The 20955-nt window shown below is 43.3% G+C and overlaps 1 protein-coding gene across 1 annotated transcript in view; it reads right to left on the bottom strand.

Moving 5' to 3' along the window:
• cdc25b (cell division cycle 25B) overlaps window positions 1-20955 on the bottom strand; it is a 52453-nt gene that overhangs the window by 12335 nt on the left and 19163 nt on the right. Inside the window, exons 5-12 of the mRNA XM_070866815.1 lie at window positions 20720-20753; window positions 18906-19022; window positions 13511-13621; window positions 12269-12397; window positions 11293-11385; window positions 11005-11181; window positions 7511-7612; window positions 1364-1426 (exon numbers count right to left, since the gene is read on the bottom strand). Coding sequence (XP_070722916.1) covers window positions 1364-1426; window positions 7511-7612; window positions 11005-11181; window positions 11293-11385; window positions 12269-12397; window positions 13511-13621; window positions 18906-19022; window positions 20720-20753 — 826 coding nt within the window. The remainder of the gene's footprint in view (window positions 1-1363; window positions 1427-7510; window positions 7613-11004; window positions 11182-11292; window positions 11386-12268; window positions 12398-13510; window positions 13622-18905; window positions 19023-20719; window positions 20754-20955) is intronic.

Below are 20955 nucleotides of genomic sequence, written 5' to 3'. Positions count from 1 at the left end.
AGACCCACCCAGGACTGGAGTACAGTCTAGGCTGATACTTCAGTGCCAGACTGAAGGAGTGCTCTGGTTTTGCTTGAGAAATCAGAGGCTGCCTAGGCTCCAGGTGGAGGAAAGAGATCCAATGGCAATGCTCGAAGAGCAGGAAGTTATCGTGTGAACATCCTTCCTTCAGGAAATTGAAAGCCCCTCAAAATCAGTGAAATTCTACACAAAGCATAAACAAGTCCAACAGCGATTTTACTTTTAGCAGGATACCAGATAAGTTTAAAAAAAAAAAAAAATTTCCCTACACGCTCTTGAACTGAAGAATGCACTGCTTGATCTGTATTTTAAAACTGGGTTAACATAAATAGGAGCAGGAAGAGGCCATACAGCCCCTTGAGTCAGCTCTGCCATTCAATAAGATCATGGCTGATCTACCTCAACAACTTCTCACCCTAACCCCGATTCCCTTAGCGTCCAAACATCTAGCGATCTCTATCTTGCCTGTACTCAACGATTGAGCATCCACAGCCCTCTGGGGTAGAGAATTCCAAAGATTCACCACCTTCTGATTGAAGAAGTTTTCAGTCTTAAATGGCTGACCCCTTATTCTGAGACTGTGACCCTGGTTCTAGACTCTCCATCCAGGGGAAACTGCTCCAGCATCTACCCAGTCAAGCCCCTTAAGAATTTTATAAGTTTAAATGAGATCACCCCTCAATTTTCTAAACTAGAGTACACAAGCCCATTCTACTCACTCAATCTCAGGATAACCATCGCATTCCAAAAATCAATCTAAGTGAACCTTCATAGATTTAAATTATTTGTTAGAAGGATTAGAGGAGAAATTTGCACCGAGGTTGGTGGGAGTCTGGAACTCACTGCTGGAAAGAGTGGTAGGGGCAGAAACTAATTTAAAAATGCACTTGAAATGCCGTAACCTACAAGGCAATGGACCAAGAGCTGGAAAATGGAATTAGGCCAAATAGCTCTTTTCAGCAAGCACAGATAAGATGGGCTGAAAGGTGTCGCTGTGCTGTAAACTACGATTTGTTGCACCCATATCCTTCCTTAGGTCAGGAGACCAAAACTGTACACGGTACAGTTGTGACTGGAGAGAACAGTGTGCTGCCCAGCCCGAGTGATGTACTGGCAGAGGGAATGGAATCAATCATAACATTAGCTCATGTAAATTTTCCAAGTGTACACAGTACCAATATGCAAATAGATCCAGTGACAACTCAAATCAATTTAACCTGACTATAAAATGTAAGCTGGTAGGAAGTATTCAAGCCAACACACTCAGCTAGCTCACTAGTTTCATAATGCTAGAAAACACATCCCTACAAACCCAGTCGAAGAGGCATTTGTAACTACTTACCATCTCTGCAGTTATATATTGTAACTCTTGGTGCCTTCCTTCTACAGTAGGCAATATATACGACTGTGGAGAGAAAATTCACAAATTGAGTACCAAAAAGTTATACAAGTTACATTTATAGATCTAAACTGTGTACAGTCACAGCCATTGTGGATACATCAGAGTACCTAGTGCCCTGGTACTAGAAATAACTAGTGACTAATTCCATCCTTTCCATATAAAAATCTGAAGCCAAAGAAATACTATTGTGGGTCTTTGAGAGATTGTGTAGAATGGGCCTATAAAATCGAGTTTAAAAGAATGAGGGGTGATCTCATTGAAACATAACATTCTGAAGGGGATTGACAGATTAGACGCTGAGAGGTTGTTTCCCCTGGCTGGAGTGTCAAGAACTAGGGGGCATAGTCTCAGGATAAGTGGCAGGCCATTTAAGACAGATGGAGGAATTTCTTCACCGAGGGTTATGAATCTTTGGAATTCACTGCCCGAGAGCTGTTGGTGCCGAGTCTCTGAATATATTCACGGACAAGATATAGATTTTTGGACTCCAGGGGAAATCAAGGGATATGGAGATCAGACGAGAAAGTGTAGTTGAGGTCGATGATCAGCCATGATCTTATTGAATAGCGGAGCAGACTCAAGGAGCCGAATGGCCTACTCCTGCTTCTAATTCTTATGTTCTTATGTTCTTGAAAAATATGTGCAACCCCAAATAATATGCCTAGGCCACGACATCAACATCTAGGTTCAGGCATCATGCGACAGCAAGCTTGTAAAGCCAGAAATCTGCAAGCTCAGAATTGGCTCATGCAAAGAAACGGTCTGATGCAGCCTGGACAAGGTAATTTTCTAAACATGCGCACAAACATACCATTTATGGCATTCTGCAGAGCCAAGCACCTTTACTGCTAGCACACTGACATTTAACATAGTGAAAAGTCAGTCTAAGTTATGGCCATCATCTGGCTTTTTCAGCATTAGAACAGGAAGTACTTGGTTAACCGCAAGTCTAACTTCAAAAAGGTCACTAGTCACATCTGTAGGTGTGATGCACGCAAACAGTTCCATTTTAGAGCTCCATTGTACAAGGATTGAGAACTGCATTAACAAAAAATTAGCGGCAATCCGAGCTTCAGAGCATTTCCTAGATGGCATCTCCATCAAGTGCTCTGAAAAGCTTTAGGATTTTCCATCTAAATAAACAGCTAGCCTGCAGCTCCAAACATCAAACCGAAATATAAATATTCTTGCAACATATTTCAATCTGTTTCAGATCCCTAATAGAGATTAGTGCTCTACCTTTTGTGGAACTAAGCCACATGTTTGATCCAGCATCTATTCTGGATCAGGTTAGATCAGCTAGTGTTGCAGTTTTAGAATATATTTCAACAATTCTGGAAGTGTGCAGTCAGAAAGACAGGTCCAAGCTTAGTTGTGCAGACCCATGCTCAAATAATCCACATAAAACTCAATGTCTGGGCTCTGAAATAGATTGGCTTATGGTATTCATCGGTGCCTGCAGAATTGTAAACACCTCCACAAAAGGGGAGAGAAAAAAGTTATTGCAAGTCACATACTTTCCAGGTTTCTAACACCCTCAGCAACCTCGGAGCACAGTGCTGCACCATGTGAATTTAGGCATTAACAGAAGTCATCTGTACACTAGAGCTAACCCAATACGGAGCCAAAGAGTTAGAACATAAGAATTAGGAACAGGAGTAGACCATCTAGCCCCTCGAGCCTGCTCCGCCATTCAACAACATCATGGCTGATCTAGCCGTGGACTCAGCTCCACTTACCTGCCCGCTCCCCGCAACCCTTAATTCCCTTATTGGTTAAAATCTATCTGTGACTTGAATACATTCAATGAGCTAGCCTCAACTGCTTCCTTGGGCAGAGAATTCAACAGATTCACAACCCTCTGGGAGAAGAAATTCCTTCTCAACTCGGTTTTAAATTGGCTCCCCCATATTTTGAGGCTGTGCCCCCTAGTTCTAGTCTCCTCGACCAGTGGAAACAACCTCTCTGCCTCTATCTTGTCTATCCCTTTCATTTTAAATGTTTCTATAAGATCACCACTCATCCTTCTGAACTCCAACGAGTAAAGACCCAGTCTACTCAATCTATCATAAAGTAACCCCCTCATCTCCAGAATCAGCCTAGTGAATCGTCTCTGTACCCCCTCCAAAGCCAGTATATCCTTCCTTAAGTAAGGTGACCAAAACTGCACGCAGTACTCCAGGTGCGGCCTTACCAATACCCTGTACAATTGCAGCAGGACCTCCCTGCTTTTGTACTCCATCCATCTCACAATGAAGGCCAACATTCCATTTGCCGTCCTGATTACCTGCTGCACCTGCAAACTAACTTTTTGGGATTCATGCACAAGGACCCCCAGGCCCCTCTGCATCTCAGCATGTTGTAATTTCTCCCCATTCAAATAATATTCCCTTTTACTGTTTATCCCAAGGTGGATGACCTCACACTTTCCGACATTGTATTCCATCTGCCAAACCTTAGCCCATTCGCTTAGCCTATCTAAATCTCTTTGCAGCCTCTGTGTCCTCTGCACAACCCGCTTTCCCACTAATCTTTGTGTCATCTGCAAATTTTGTTACACTACACTCTGTCCCCTCTTCCAGGACATCTATGTATATTGTAAACAGTTGTGGTCTCAGCACCGATCCCTGTGGCATACCACTAAACACCGATTTCCAACCCGAAAAGGGCCCATTTATCCCGACTCTCTGCTTTCGGTTAGCCAGCCAGTTCACTATCCACGCTAATACATTTCCTCTGACTCCGTGTACTTTTATCTCCTGCAGTAACCTTTTGTGTGGCACCTTATCGAATGCCTTTTGGAAATCTAAATATACCACATCCATCAGTACACCTCTATCCACCATGCTCGTTATATCCTCAAAGAATTCCAGTAAATTAGTTAAACATGATTTCCCCTTCATGAATCCATGCTGCGTCTGCTTGATTGCACTATTCCCATCTAGATGTCCCGCTATTTCTTCCTTAATGATAGCTTCAAGCATTTTCCCCACTACAGATGTTAAACTAACCGGCCTATAGTTATCTGCCTTTTGTCTGCCCCCTTTTTTAAACAGAGTTGTTACATTAGCTGCTTTCCAATCTGCTGGTACCTCCCCAGAGTCCAGAGAATTTTGGTAGATTATAACGAATGCATCTGCTACAACCTCTGCCATCGCTTAATACCCTGGGATGCATTTCATCAGGACCAGGGGACTTGTCTACCTTGAGTCCCATTAGCCTGTCCAGCACTACCCTCCTAGTGATAGTGATTGGCTCAAGGTCCTCCCTTTCCACATTCCTGTGACCAGCAATTTTTGGCATGGTTTTTGTGTCTTCCACTGTGAAGACCGAAACAAAATAATTGTTTACGGTCTCAGCCATTTCCACATTTCCCATTATTAAATCCCCCTTCTCATCTTCTAAGGGACCAACATTTACTTTAGTCACTCTTTTCCATTTTATATATCTGTAAAATCTCTTATTTTCTTATGTTCTTGACACTAAAACAGCCAGGGTTCCTGCTCCTGACAGCTATCTAATAACTCACTGAATTAGGTCAATATAGGTTGGACTCCATCTGTCAAGGCCCACAGTTAGGACAACTAGAATTCAGTCAGACGCTACCGTTCCTGTTCCAGTTCAAAACATGTATGGGACACCTGAAAACCAAGTTTCGAATCAGGAATAATCAATTCTTTGGGAGGGCCTTTAAACAACTAGCAGACCATGACTTTTCAAGGCTACATCTGTGGTAGTTCAATAGCATTTCTCGGATAATCATCATAGGCAGTCTCTCGAAACAAGGATGACTTGCTTCCATGCAAAAAAGGGATGAGTTCACAGGTGTTTCAATGAAGGACCCAATATTCCAGTGTGTGGATTTTTTTTTTTATAAACGTGTGGTGGCCGTTGCACACCAGCCACTACACAGGCTTGACAGAGCTAGGTCTTGGTCCAGTGGCAAGGATTACCCAAGACGACTGGAGACTTGCTCTGCTGCACGGACCTAGTGCGCACACATATCGCAGTGTGGGCTGGCCCATGCTACCCCTGGGTCCTCACCTCTTCCAGGTCCCGATCACATCCCTCTACATTCTCTCGCCGCTCCTTCGCCTCGTTCTTGCTGTACCTGCCCACGCTCCAATCAGACTTACATTAAATAGCAACTTATTTCTGAGAATGGGACTGCACAACTATTTTTGAGCATGGACCCATCTCTTTCAGACTGCACATTTCCAGGATCGCTGAAATATATTCTAAAACTGCAACACTAGCTGATGGAACCTGATGGTTTAGTGAGTAAGTACCCGTGAGGAGTACTGAGATCTAGATGCCAAGAAAGTCCATGGTATCATCGCAAAACAATTGGGGCTGTTTTCATTAGAAAATAAGAGATTACAGAGCAATTTGATAGTCATTGAATCACAAAGGAATGGGACAGTCATTAAATGGGTCTAGAAAGAGGAGACAAAGAAACAAGATTAAATGCAAGCAAGTGAGGACTGGTTTAGCTGGAGTGGAGGCTGTGGAATGCACTATTGGAGTTAGTGATTGAAGCAGAGACTATGTCAACATTTAAGAGGTTGGTTCAAGACAGGGGAATAAAAGAGAGAAAATACAGGCACATGGGATTAGGACTACTGCTAGTGTGGAGGATAAATACTGACTGCTCGAACTAAACAGCACTTTATGAAATTCTAAAGAGTGAAGGCATCAGGGCACCACCACTGAGTTGGAGATCTCAACTATTTACAATTTATATTAGTGACTTGGCTGAAGCAACCAAATATACTGTAGTAAATTTGCTGATGATACAAAGATAAGTAGAAAAGCAAGTTGTGAAAAGGACAAAGAATCTGCAAAGGGATATAGATAGGTTACGTGAGTGGGCAAAAAATTAGTAGATGGAGTTTATATAATGTGGGAAAATGTGAGGTTACTTCAGTAGGAAAAATAAAAAAGCACATTATTTAAATGGAGAGATTACAAAATGCTGCAGTACAGAGGGATCTGGGGGTCCTTATACATGAAACAAAATAAGTTAGCATGCAGGTACAGCAAGTAACTAGGAAAACAAATGGAATGTTAGCCTTTATTGCAATGGGGATAGAGTATAAAAGTAAGGAAGTCCTGCTACAACTGCACATGGTGTTGGTAAGCCCAAACCTAGAGTACTGTGTACAGTTCTGGTCTCATTTGAGATGTACTTGCATTGGAGGCAGTTCACTAGGTTGATTCCAGAGATGAAGGGTTTGTCTTAAGGTTGAGCAGGTTGTGCCTATGCTCATTGGAGTTAAGAATGAGAGGTGATCTTATTGAAACGTACAAGATTCTGAGGGGGTTTGACAGGGTAGATGGAGAGGATGTTTCCCCTCATGGGGGAATCTAGAACTAGGGGGTTTAGTTTCAGAATAAGGGGTCGCCCATTTAAAACAGATGAAGGAATTTATTTTCAGAGGGTTGCAAATCTTTGGAATTCTCTACCCCAGGGAGCTGTGGAGGCTGGGCCATTGAATATATTTATAGTGGAAAGAGAGATTTTTGAAAGATAAGGGAGTCAAGGGTTATGGGGTGCGAGCAGTGAAGTAGAGCTGAGCCCAAGATCAGATCAGCAATGATCTTATTAAATGACAGAGCAAGCGTGAGGGTCCAAATGGCCTACTCCTGCTCTTATTTCTTATGTTCTTGACACTAAAACAGCCAGGGTTCCTGCTCCTGACAGCTATCTAATGACTCACTGAATTAGGTCAATATACGTTGGACTCCATCTGTCAAGGCCCACTAGCCAAATGAATTGTGAGTGTCCAATCTGTGGCTCTAGCATCAAGTTCTGTGAATCAGGCACTCCCCAGACAGCCAAGTCCTACTTGTATTTATTTTTTCTGTGAATCTTGGATAAATTCCAAATAAGCACACCAAGGTCTGTTCGCATCAGCAACTGGAGATTTTAATCCAATTCAACTTTTCCACTTTAAAAGCATCTCAGCCACTAACAGTTCCTATACTTAACCGGCTTTAAAAATCCAACAAAAATAAGTGAAGGAGAGATTGCACATGCCAGGGAGAGGGGGGGGGGGGGGGGGCAAATTTGTAAAAACTCAATACCTTTGTGAAATCTCCAATCATGCGTCTGCCATCATCAATTTCAAGCACCTTCTCAATTTTAGCATCACAAAAAGACTTGGACCGCATCAGAGAGTGCTGCTTCTAGACGGGTACAGCAGAAAGTCAGCTCAGTTTAGGAATGAACAGTCGGACTAGGCTTTACAATGACAGTGATAAAGTTAACACAAGCAAACTGAAAAAAACATTACCGCTAAACTTCAACTATTGAAACTTAGCCTCAGGTATAAATAGCAACTGGACATTCTACCAGATAACGAGCTGGACTTTAGCTGCGTTTTCACCCTCCACGGCGAAAACCCGCTCGCAAAGCCTGGGAGAGCTGCGCCGGACGTGTAACAACGCGGATTGCGTTACCGTCCGAGTTTCGTCAGTCTCCTGACCTGTACACCTCGCTCAGAAAGGTAAAACCTGTCTGCGCAGCCCTGCCAGCAGTGGCAAGTATAAAAACCTGCAAAAAAGCTAAGTTAAAGTTTTGTTTTTTTGTAGCGATTCGTTAGTTAAGGGTCTTGGTAATATGTTTGGAATGCTTCTTGGATTTTTTTTCCTGCCTCCCAAGGCCTCCTTCACAGCACAAATGACCCCAGACTAAACTTGCCAAAACTCACGCTTTGCCCACGAATAACTGTGGAACGCCTCCCTTACTGATGCGCCCCTGGCACAGACACCAAAGGCCAAAGGCTTGGCCTAAATTCGGTAGTGCAGTGAACAGTAATTATCACACATCGCTACCATTGTTACCGAAACCTCCCCCCCCCACCCCCAACCAAACCTGAAAATCCAGCCCAGAGCCCAGCTAAATGTTCCCACTTCACTCAGTGTTTAAACCTCAGGCAGCAGCAATGAGAAAGCAGAGCACTAAATCAACAGAAAAAAAAAAGGTAGGCTGGAGCAGTGGAATGGGTAAAGGAAGGGCAGGGTGGGAGGAGAATGGCACATGGCAGTGGTTGATAGTGGGGGGGTGGTGAAGGGGAAGGAGAGAAGGGAGAAAATAACTGAGCAAAATTTCAGTGTCTGCATATAGAGGTCAATGAAGCTTATGCATTCTGATGGCAAGGATTCGCCAATAATCTTCCAATCCTCCTTTATTCAGGGCTGGTGCCGGAGGACTGGAGAATTGCAAATGTTACACCCTTGTTCAAAAAAGGGTGCAAGGATAGACCCAGCAACTACAGGCCAGTCAGTTTAACCTCAGTAGTGGGGAAGCTTTTAGAAACAATTACCAGGAACACAATTAACAGTCACTTGGACAAGTATGGATTAATTAAGGAAAGCCAGCACAGATTTGTTCAAGGCTTGATTTGTTAGTTTAACTAACTTGATCGAGTTTTTTGATGAGGCAACATAGGGTTGATGAGGACAATGCGGTTGACGTGAATTTCCAAAAGGCGTTTGATAAAGTGCCACATAATAGGCTTACCAGCAAAGTTAAAGCCGATAGAATAAAAAGGACAGTGGCAGCACGGATACAAAGTTGGTTAAGCGACAGGAAACAGTAGTGGTGAACAGTTGTTTTTCCATAATGGAGGAAAGTATACGGTAGTGTTCTCCAGGAGTTGGTACTAGGACCACTGCTTTTTAAAAAAGGGAGGGAGAGAAAAAAAACAGGTAATTATAGACCGATTAGCCTGACATCAGTAATGGGGAAAATGTTGGAATCAATTATTAAAGATGAAATAGCAGCGCATTTGGAAAGCAGTGACAGGATCAGTCCAAGTCAGCATGGATTTATGAAAGGGAAACCATGCTTGACAAATCTTCTGGAATTTTTTGAGGATGTAACTAGCAGAGTGGACAAGGGAGAACTAGTGGATGTGGTGTATTTGGACTTTCAAAAGGCTTTTGACAAGGTCCCGCACAAGAGATTGGTGCGCAAAATCAAAGCGCATGGTATTGGGGGTAATGTACTGACGTGGATAGAGAACTGGTTGGCAGACAGGAAGCAAAGAGTTGGGCTAAACAGGTCCTTTTCAGAATGGCAGGCAGTGACTAGTGGAGTGCCACAGGGCTGTGCTGGGACCCCAGCTCTTTACAATATACATTAACGATTTAGATGAAGGAATGGAGTGTAATATCTCCAAGTTTGCAGATGACACTAAACTGGGTGGCGAAGAGAGCTGTGAGGAGGGCGCTAAGAGGCTGCAGGGTGACTTGGACAGATTGGGAGTGGGCAAATGCATGGCAGATGCAGTATAATGTGGATAAATATGAGGTTATCTATTTTGAGGGCAAAAACACAGGCAGAATATTATCTGAATGGCAGATTAGGAAAGAGAGGTGCAGCGAGACCTGGGTGTCATGGTTCATCAGTCATTGAAAGTTGGCATGCAGGTACAGCAGGCAGTGAAGGCGGCAAATGGTATGTTGGCCTTCATAGCGAGGGAATTTGAGTATAGGAGCAGGGCCTTAGTAAGGCCTCACCTGGAATATTGTGTACAGTTTTTGGTCTCCTAATCTGAGGAAGGATGTTCTTGCTATTGAGGGAGTGCAGCGAGGGTTCACCAGACTGATTCCAGGGATGGCTGGACTGTCATATGAGGAGACTGGATCAACTGGGCCTTTATTCACTGGAGTTTAGAAGGATGAGGGGATCTCATAGAAACTTATAAGATTCTGACCGGACTGGACAGGTTAGATGTGGGAAGAATATTCCCAATGTTGGGGAAGTCCAGAACCAGGGGACATAGTCTTAGGATAAGAGGTGGCCCATTTAGGACTGAGATGACGAGAAACGTCTTCACTCAGTTGTTAACCTGTGGAATTCCCTGCCACAAAGAGTTATTGATGCCAGTTCATTGGATATATTCAAGAGGGAGTTAGATATGGCCCTTATGGCTAAGGGGATCAAGGAGTACGGAGAGAAAGCAGGAAAGGGGTACTGAGGGAATGATCAGCCATGATCTTATTGAATGGCGGTGCAGGCTCGAAGGGCCGAATGGCCTACTCCTGCACCTATTTTTTATGTTTCTATGCTGTAACCATTCTATGATTAATTAATAGGACTGAGCTTCAAGTGAGTCTGCTTCAGTAATGCAATAGAAAGCACAGGGGGTTATGGGGTGTTTAGCTTAAAAAGGTACTGCAGCGAGAACATTGACTGCTCCACGCATGAAGCTTGCCACGTCACTACAAGACTGTTTCCCTTAACTGGTTCTGCAATACGTTAAGGGTGAAGCTCGCAGCCCACAACCACATTCAAAAAGTTGCTGACTATTTTGATCTCTCCTGCCCTGCCAGCTTACAGCTCTGTGAAAAGCACTTTATTGAAACAATTGATCTGCCGTGGAGAAAATAAAATAAAATCCTTGCTTGTCCACAGCAGCAGTTGCTACCCCCTCAAACCCATCATATTTTAATAGCCTCACTTTGGACACGGATCCAAACACCTCACTGAACCATTGAGATCCTCAAGCTGATTAATGCCCCCGCCATAATTCTGTACTTCAGCTGCACCTCCTGCTGGAACGCCAGCTTACCGCTTTTTCGTCACCTGCCTCCTCTACCGTTGTGCCTGCAAGACTTCTCCTCCGCTTATTCTTCACCGGCGTCTCTTCATCTTTGGGCCGATCTACCCGCTTCAGGATGGGCCGCATTTCATGGCCCGACATGGGAGATTTGAAGAAGTCATCGCAGGACCGTTTATTAGGAGTTCCCTTAAAACAAGAAAGAAATTTGATTTTCAAACTGCAGGCACATTTTTTTTGGTTGAAGCAAAGCATTCAAATCTGCCAATGCTCAATGTTACCAAACAGCCACAAGCTCACCACATCATTCACAATTTCCTTTGAGATCTCCTTTCTGGTCACGAGTGGAGCAGTCAGCAAATTGGCCATACCAGAAGGTACATCAGTATCATTCTGTCAACAAAGACCAGGAGACAAGATTATGCTTCAATATTCAACAAACAAAAGCACAGGACTGGGGAGTGGACATGGACATTCTAGCCTTCCTTACATGAAATGTTTCTGGTATAGTGGCAAGCTAGATCTCATGACTTACCAGTCAGAAGGTTATCAAAACAGGGGAGAAATTTCCTGAGGGTTGTAAATCTATGTAATTCTCTGCCCCAGAGAGCTGTGGAGGCTGGGTCATTGAATATATTTAAGGTGGAGATAGACAGATTTTTTGAGCGATGTGAGCGAAGAGTTATGGGGAGCGGGCAGGGAAGTGGAGCTGGGTCCATGATCAGATCAGCTATGATCTTATTGAATGGTGGAGCAGGCTCGAGGGGCAAAATTGGCCTGCTCCTATTTATGTTCTTAAAACAGTTAGCTAGTAGACCCAGTTGGTGGCAACCAACACTATCCTTCTACTCTAACCGTAAGCTCGGCTAACGGTCAATGCAATACTGCAGTGCAGGGTTTTCAATGTTCATGAGTGCACGGATAACAACCACAAACCACTATGACTTGATACTGAGATACTTAGCCCAACATCTCTAATGGTTCCCAGCAACAGCAACTAGCATGTAACCAGTACTTCCATCCTGGGCTATAGCTCAAAATGCTCTCCAAACATAATCCAAGCTTGTAAGGATAAACCTATAATGGGACTACTGGGTAATTCATAGTTCAAATGAATAATGTACAAGAATTTACAACATAGTTCCAATCTCAAGCTCCATGGTTTTTATGCCTGTGACAGCAGACAATGACCATCACTGCAGAGACTCCATTTTAGTTGTTCATATTGAGACAGTTCCCTCAATTCAATGGGTTTAGAAACAGCCAAATGCTTTACCTCAATATCTTCATCAAGCAACTCCAAAAATCCATCATCTTCATCGTCAACAGAAGAGGTAAGTGAGGATCGGCGCAGAAGGATTGGACTACCAATATCAGCTGACCCATCATCCATACAAGGCGAAAACTATATTAAAAAGCAGCATTGTTTTTACATATTACACAGCTTTTCAGCTAAAGATCAAAATTTGCTTCCAGCACAAAGTCCACAGCTGAGACTAGTTTTACTAACGGCTGACGAGATATTCAACAATGCAGTCATCAATTGGAGGTTGGATTTCCCCAATATGGGAGGATTTCAGTAGCAGTATATGAGGTTAGAGGGCACATGTAAATCCCACATGGAAGCACTGGAATCCCAGGCAACATGTAGAAAGCAGCAGGGCAATCATTGCATCAGCTGCTGCACAAGAGGGAAAAGGAATGGAGCATGAATGTAATGGCCACTCCAAAATGCAGGGGGGGGCGGAAAGAGAAGTAGCATTGGGTGTTGGAATCACATTGTAGGTGGAAGAGATCAGGCAGATGTAGAGTGGGATTGAGATGGAAAGCAAGAGCAGCTATTTGTAAAAGGAGTGAGGTGACCACACAGACAAATGGGCTCAACCAGACAGGGTGGATCCAGAAATATTCCTTCAAGCAAGAACCGGATTCTAATGGTTGTGGAAATTTATGGGGTTTTTTTTTTGGGGGGGGGGGGGGGGGGGGGGGGAGAAAGGAGAGAGAAGGGCAAGAGAAGCCAAGTAGACCATTTAATTTCCAAACACCTCTAATTCTCTCCATGGCCAATGCTTCCTCTAAGCTGCACAGCCACGCAATAATGGGAACAGCCTCGCGCAGACTGCTCACTGACTTTTCCACTGTAAATACTGCACATGTGCAGAAATTTGAAGGGACTGTGGATTAAAAGAGATAGGCTGCACAGAACAAAGCTCAAGGGGACATTGCTAATGGTCTGTTCATCTACTGTAAAGCACCATGGGACAGTTTATGCATTAGAAAAAGGGCACTATATAAATACACAAGTTGTCTTAAGAGCTAGTTAGATTCTGCCCAACATCCAAGGAAGTACAGTGCCAGATGACAAAGTGGGGAAAATGATACTGGAAGCCAGTATATTACTGCCTGCCGAAACATACTGCAACATAAAAGCATTTCAAGGCATCATTTACTCCATTGAAATGCAACCTCGAGGTCTTATCTGTTCAACAATCCTTTCACGAGGTGTTAAGTTACTTGCCATCAATGCAGGTGCAGAATTCGGCCTCTGATCTTGTCTGCTCCCACCATAGAAGGTAGAGAGGCGGTTTCTAGAAATTGGACGAACTGGCTTTTTGAACTCAAATCCTTCCTGTGAAGGAAGTAGAAAGAATCAGGCAACAGGTGTAGAAAAACCAAGAAGCCCAACTTCAGGGAATTCTTTTCACATCGTGTTTCTGCTGGATGATTGCTGCAAATTATTGCACTGTTTTAGACTATCTGGCCAGTTTATCAGAAAAATTGGGACACAAATACCATAGCACCCTTAACTCAATGCAAAACCAGATATGCAAGTTAACCTAGTGGCACAGAGAACCCAAGTGAAGTCTAATCATGGGGGTTTTTAACTTGCATATCAATTGGTCAAATCAAATCGCACGGGGTAGTCTTGAGGTTTTGCATTGAGTTAAGGGTGCTTGTGGTATTTGTGTCCCAATTTTTCTGATAAACTGACCAGATAGTCTAAAACAGTGCAATAATTTGCAGCAATCATCCAGCAGAAACACATTAATGTGAAAAGAATTCATAGAATGCATACGGGATTGTTTCTTAGAACAGTATGTTACACAACCTACAAGGGAGCAAGCTATCTTAGATCTGGTCCAGAGTAATGAGACAGGAATAATAAACGATCTCCAAGTAAAGATCCTCTCAGAATGAGTGATCACAATATGGTTGAATTTGTAATACAGATTGAGGGGGAGGAAGTAGTGTCTCAAACGAGCATACTATGCGTAAACAAAGGGGACTACAGTGGGATGAGGCCAGAGTTGGCTAAAGTAGACTGGAAACACAGAATAAACGGTGGCACAATTGAGGAACAGTGGAGCACTTTTAAGGAGCTCTTTCATAGTGCTCAACAAAAATATATTCCAGTGAAAAAGGAGGGCAGTAAGAGAAGGGATAACCAGCCATGGATAACCAAGGAAATAAAGTAGTATCAAATTAAAAAACAATGCATATAAGGTGGCCAAGGTTAGTGGGAAACTAGAAGATTGGGAAAATTTTAAATGACAGCAAAGAATGACTAAGAAAGCAATAAAGAAAGGAAAGATAGATTACGAAAGTAAACTTGCACAAAACATAAAAACAGATAGTAAAAGATTTTACTGATATATATAAAACAGAAAAGAGTGACTAAAGTAAATGTTGGTCCCTTAGAAGAGAAGGGAGATTTAATAATGTGGAAATGGCTGAGACCTTAAAACAATTATTTTGCTTCGGTCTTCACAGTGGAAGACACAAAAACCATGCCAAAAATTGCTGGTCACAGGAATGTGGGAAGGGAGGACCTTGAGACAATCATTATCACTAGGGAGGTAGTGCTGGACAGGCTAAAGGGACTCAAGGTAGACAAGTCCCCTGGTCCGGATGAAATGCATCCCAGGGTATTAAAAGAGATGGCGGAAATTATAGCAGATGCATTCGTTATAATCTACCAAAATTCTCTGGACTCTGGGGAGGTACCAGCGGATTGGAAAGCAGCTAATATAACAACTCTGTTTAAAAAAGGGGGCAGACAAAAGGCAGGTAACTATAGGCCGGTTAGTTTAACATCTGTAGTGGGGAAAATGCTTGAAGCTATCATTAAGGAAGAAATAGCGGGACATCTCGATAGGAATAGTGCAATCAAGCAGACGCAACATGGATTCATGAAGGGGAAATCATGTTTAACTAATTTACTGGAATTCTTTGATATAATGAGCATGGTGGATAGAGGTGTACCGATGGATGTGGTGTATTTAGATTTCCAAAAGGCATTCGATAAGGTGCCACACAAAAGGTTACTGCAGAAGATAAAGGTACGCGGAGTCAGAGGAAATGTATTAGCATGGATCGAGAATTGGCTGGCTAACAGAAAGCAGAGAATCGGGATAAATGGGTCCTTTTCGGGTTGGAAATCGGTGGTTAGTGGTGTGCCACAGGGATCGGTGCTGGGACCACAACTGTTTACAATATACATAAATGACCTGGAAGAGGGGACAGAGTGTAGTGTAACAAAATTTGCAGATGACACAAAGATTAGTGGGAAAGCGGGTTGTGTAGATGACACAGAGAGGCTGCAAAGAGATTTAAATAGGTTAAGCGAATGGGCTAAGGTTTGGCAGATGGAATACAATACTGGTAAATGTGAGGTCATCCACCTTGGGAAAAAAAAAACAGTAAAAGGGAATATTATTTAAATGGGGAGAAATTACAACATGCTGCGGTGCAGAGGGACCTGGGGGCCCTTGTGAATGAATCCCAAAAAGTTAGTTTGCAGGTGCAGCAGGTAATCAGGAAGGTGAATGGAATGTTGGCCTTCATTGCAAGAGGGATGGAGTACAAAAGCAGGGAGGTCCTGCTGCAACTGTATTGGTGAGGCCGCACCTGGAGTACTGCGTGCAGTTTTGGTCACCTTACTTAAGGAAGGATATACTAGCTTTGGAGGGGGTACAGAGACGATTCACCAGACTGATTCCCGGGATGGCGGGACTGACCTATCAAGAAAGACTGGATCAACTGGGCTTGTATTCACTGGAGTTCAAAAGAATGAGAGGGGACCTCATAGAAACGTTTAAAATTCTGACGGGTTTAGACAGGTTAGATGCAGGAAGAATGTTCCCAATGTTGGGGGAAGTCCAGAACCAGGGGTCACAGTCTGAGGATAAGGGGTAAGCCATTTAGGACCGAGATGAGGAGAAACTTCTTCACCCAGAGAGTGGAGAACCTGTGGAATTCTCTACCACAGAAAGTAGTTGAGGCCAATTCACTAAATATATTCAAAAGGGAATTAGATGAAGTCCTTACTACTCGGGGGATCAAGGGTTATGGCGAGAAAGCAGGAAGGGGGTACTGAAGTTTCATGTTCAGCCATGAACTCATTGAATGGCGGTGCAGGCTAGAAGGGCTGAATGGCCTGCTCCTGCACCTATTTTCTATGTTTCTATGATTCACTAGGCTGATTCCGGAGATGAGAGGGTTACCTTATGATGATAGATTGAGTAGACTGGGTCTTTACTCTGAGTTCAGAAGGATGAGGGGTGATCTTATCGAAACATTTAAAATAATCAAAGGGATAGACAAGATAGAGGCAGAGAGGTTGTTTCCACTGGTCGGGGAGACTAGAACTAGGGGGCACAACCTCAAAATACGGGAGAGCCAATTTAAAACCTAGTTGAGAAGGAATTTCTTCTCCCAGAGAGTTGTGAATCTGTGGAATTCTCTGCCCAAGGAAGCAGTTTAGGCTAGTTCATTGAATGTATTCAAATCACAGATATATAGATTTTTAACCAATAAGGGAATTAAGGGTTACTGGGAGCGGGCGGGTAAGTGGAGCTGAGTCCACGGCCAGATCAGCCATGATCTTGTTGAATGGCGGAGCAGGCTTGAGGGGCCAGATGGCCTACTCCTGTTCCTAATTCTTATGTTCTTATAAAGTTAGATGAATGAAAGGTAGAGACAAAAAACAGAAGGTCCAGAATCATTGGAAGAGCGGTTGTGCCTAGTGCACTGAGGATGACATTGGCTTCATCTTGCTTTCAAATTAAATAATATCTACAATTACCGTATAAGTACATACCAATGAAATTTTACACCAGGTTTAGCTTTGACTATCAAAGACTTATAATCTCAGTAGGATGATTAAAACCAAGATAAGTGGTCCTCGCTCACTTTTGTTCCCAGGATCAGCACTGGCTTCAATTTTGAAAGAGTACGCACATGACATATCAGATCGAGTAGAATGGGCCTATATTCCGGAGTTAAGAATGAGAGGTGATCTCATTGAAACATATAAAATTCTTGGAAGGTTCGGCAGGGTAGATGCAGAGAGGCTGTTTCCCCTGGCCGAAGTCTAGAGGTCAGCCATTTAGGACTGAGGTGGAGAAACTTCTTCACCTAGAGTTGCGAACCATTGGAATTCTCCATCCCTGGGGGCTGTGGATGCTCAGTTGTTGAGTATATTCAAAGGAGAGATTTTTGGACTCTCAATGGATATGGGGATAGAACAAGAACATGGAGTTGAGGTAGAAGTTCAGCCATGATCGGAGTGAATGGTGGAGCAGGCTCGATAGGTTGTATAGCCGACTCCTATTCTCTGTGTGTTTACGTCCCAAAACTTGTGTTTTACATAGAAAATGGGTGGAGTAGGCCATTCGAGCCTGCACTGCCATTCAATAAGATCATGGCTGATCATTCCTTCAGTACCCCTTTCCTGCTTTCTCTCCATACCCCTTGAGCCCCTTAGCCGTAAGGGCCATATCTAACCCCCTCTTGAATATATCCAGTATAATTGGCATCAACAACTCTGTGGCAAGGAACTCCACAGGTTAACAACTCTGAGTGAAGAAGTTTCTCCTCATCTCAGTCCTAAATGGGCTACCTCTTATTCTAAGACTATGTCCCCTGGTTCTGGACTTCCCCAACATCGGGGGAACATTCTTCCCGCATCTAACCTGTCCAGTCCCGTCAGAATCTTATACGTTTCTATGAGATCCCCTCTCATCCTTCTAAACTCCAGTGAATAAAGGCCCAGTTGATCCAGTCTCTCCTCATATGTCAGTCCAACCATCCCTGGAATCAGTCTGGTGAACCTTCGCTGCACTCCCTCAATAGCAAGAACGTCCTTCCTCAGATTAGGAGTAAAACTCAACACAATATTCCAGGTGAGGCCTCACTAAAGCCCTGTACAACTGCATAAGACCTCCCTGCTCCTGTACTCAAATCCCCTAGCTATGAAGGACAACATATCATTTGCCTTCTTCACTGCCTGCTGTACCTGCATGCCCACTTTCAATGACTGATGAATCATGACACCCAGGTTTCGTTGCACCTCCCCTTTTCCTAATCTGCCATCATTCAGACAATATGCTGCTTTCGTGTTTTTGCCCCCAAAATGGATAACCTCACATTTATCCACATTATACTGCATCTTCCATGCATTTGCCCACTCACCTAACCTGTCCAAGTCACCCTGCAGCCTCTTTGCATCCTCCTCACAGCTCACATTGCCACCCAGTTTAGTGTCATCTGCAAACTTGGAGATATTACACTCAATTCCTTCATCCAAATCGTTAACATATATTGTAAAGAGCTGGGGTCCCAGCACTGAGCCCTGCAGCACCCCACTAGTCACTACCTGCCATTCTGAAAAGGACCCGTTTACCCCGACTCTCTGCTTCCTGTCTGCCAACCAGTTCTCTATCCACATCAGTACATTACCCCCAATACCATGTGCTTTGATTTTGCACACCAATCTCTTGTGCGGGACCTTATCAAAAGACTTTATATTCAGTGTTTTATTTTCAGATGTTTTATAACCAAAGTGAAAACCATCAATTGCTTTGCATAATTGTGGAAAGATTATTCCCTCTTCAGATAGATAAGGAACTTACGTTTTCTTTGTTTCCTTCTGCTGCGAGGATGCTACCAGTTTCCCGGTGAAACACCTCAGAATCTAGAGAGTCACACTGGCTTGCCTTTAGTGCAGGACTTGATCCCAGAAGTCTCATCTAAAAAAGACAAAAGCAGATGGATTAAGTATCAAGTCAGTGTCAAATTCCTCAATTCGATATATAGTCTGTGTTGAAGTGCAGATACCTAGCTCCAGTTAGTAGGTGAACTTGGGATGCATATGAATTGGTAAAAATAGTCATTTCTAAGGCAAGCCTAGTTTAGTGATTTTCGTTGAGGATTTACAGCTGCACATCTGGAACTCAGCTGTAACCTCAAATGCAGTACCTGAATAGCGAGATACACTTGAATGTGCCAAAGATGTTCAAGTACATTGTGAACTACCAGCTTTATATTACGAATGATGCCAGTTACAAGTGTGAAAGTCAGCCAGTTCAAAAAATAAAAGTTTAATGTTTCCTTCCAGGTTCATGTTCTTGTCATTTCAAGCCAATGTATGCATGCAACTAGTCACCCACATCACCTCGTAGCACAAGCAGCTGTGCATCTTACTAAAGATGCAGCATTAAGACAAGTTGCATAGTGGCTGATCGTCTGCCTCTGCTTAGTGTATTCTGTATATACTCATTCAGTCCGTTAGCGAGAACATCTTGGACTGGCTGGGTTTGCCCTAAAGACAATTAGAATTCATGAATGTTGAATGGCAATCAGTGGTGACTGCCACCCCAGCACATACTGCAAGCTTTAAATGTGCGCACCAAATCTATTGGATGTCTCCACTACCTTTATGAGCAATACTACGCAGCCCAATAGAAATAAAGGGCCCAAGTTCCCACACGATAAAAAAAACAGGCGCCCCTCCAAGCTGGGCGCCCGTTTTTCGCGCCTAAAACGGCACCTTAAAAAAAACTCACGATTCTGGAGCCTTCTGCAGCTCCTTGTCTGCCTGGTGCGGTGCCCAGGGGGGCGGAGCCTACACTCGCGCCGATTTTGTAAGTGGGAGGGGGCGGGTACTATTTAAATTAGTTTTTTCCTGCCGGCAACGCTGTGCGTGCGCGTTGGAGCGTTCGCGCATGCTCAGTGTGAAAAAAACATTGGCACTCGGCCATTTTTGTAGTTCTTTGTAGCTGTTTAATTTTTGAACATTTTTCAATAAAAGCACATTGCCATCAGCCTTCTCACTGTCCCTCTCCCCTCTCCCCTCGCAGGAAGAACGGGCGCCTCAGGCTGACTGCAGCATTCTCTGTGCCTGAAGCACTTTCACAGGTAGGAAGATGGTTTATTTAATCTTTTCTTTGCTTATAAATGTTTATTCAGGTTGGATTTATTTGTATAATATTTGTAGAAGTATAAATAAGGATTTATTGTAGAATTTAATGACTCACCTCCACCTCCACCTCCACCTCGTTCTGGACGCCTAATTTGTAACCTGCACCTGATTTTTTAATGTGTAGAACAGGTTTTTTCAGTTCTACAAAAATCTTCACTTGCTCCATTCTAACTTAGTTTGGAGTACGTTTTCACTGTGGAAACTTTGAAATCACGCCCCCTTTTGAAGAAAAATTTCTGTTCCAAAGTAGAACTGTTCTACCTGACTAGAACTGCAGAAAAAAAAATGTGGAGAATTGCGATTTCTAAGATAGTCCGTTCTCCACCAGTTGCTCCTAAATATCAGGCGCAAATCATGTGGAAACTTGGGCCCAAAGTCTTTAAAATGTACTGACAAATTTAATAAAGTCTGCAAAATTTAAAAAAAAAATGTATTAATACTATTGTGTCTAGCTTAATAACTTACCGGAAGGGAGTTTATTCTTCTTATGGGGAACTTCCTGAAAAACAGGAAAGAAAGATCAGTTAACTCTCAAACAGCTCCAAAATGTCAGAATTAACCAACTTGTTACGCATCTCCCTTTCCTCACTCCCTCTCCTCACCCACACATCTGGTCAAGTTGTGGCCAAAACATTGAACTAATAAAGCATCAATATAATGAACAGGACCTGTAACTAGAGGTTTGATTAACTCACCAAGGA

The sequence above is a fragment of the Pristiophorus japonicus genome, chromosome 2, assembly GCF_044704955.1.
Source record: "Pristiophorus japonicus isolate sPriJap1 chromosome 2, sPriJap1.hap1, whole genome shotgun sequence".
NCBI lineage: Eukaryota > Metazoa > Chordata > Chondrichthyes > Pristiophoridae > Pristiophorus > Pristiophorus japonicus.
Note: the sequence above shows the minus strand (reverse complement) of the source record. Positions and strands in the feature narration are given on the sequence as shown.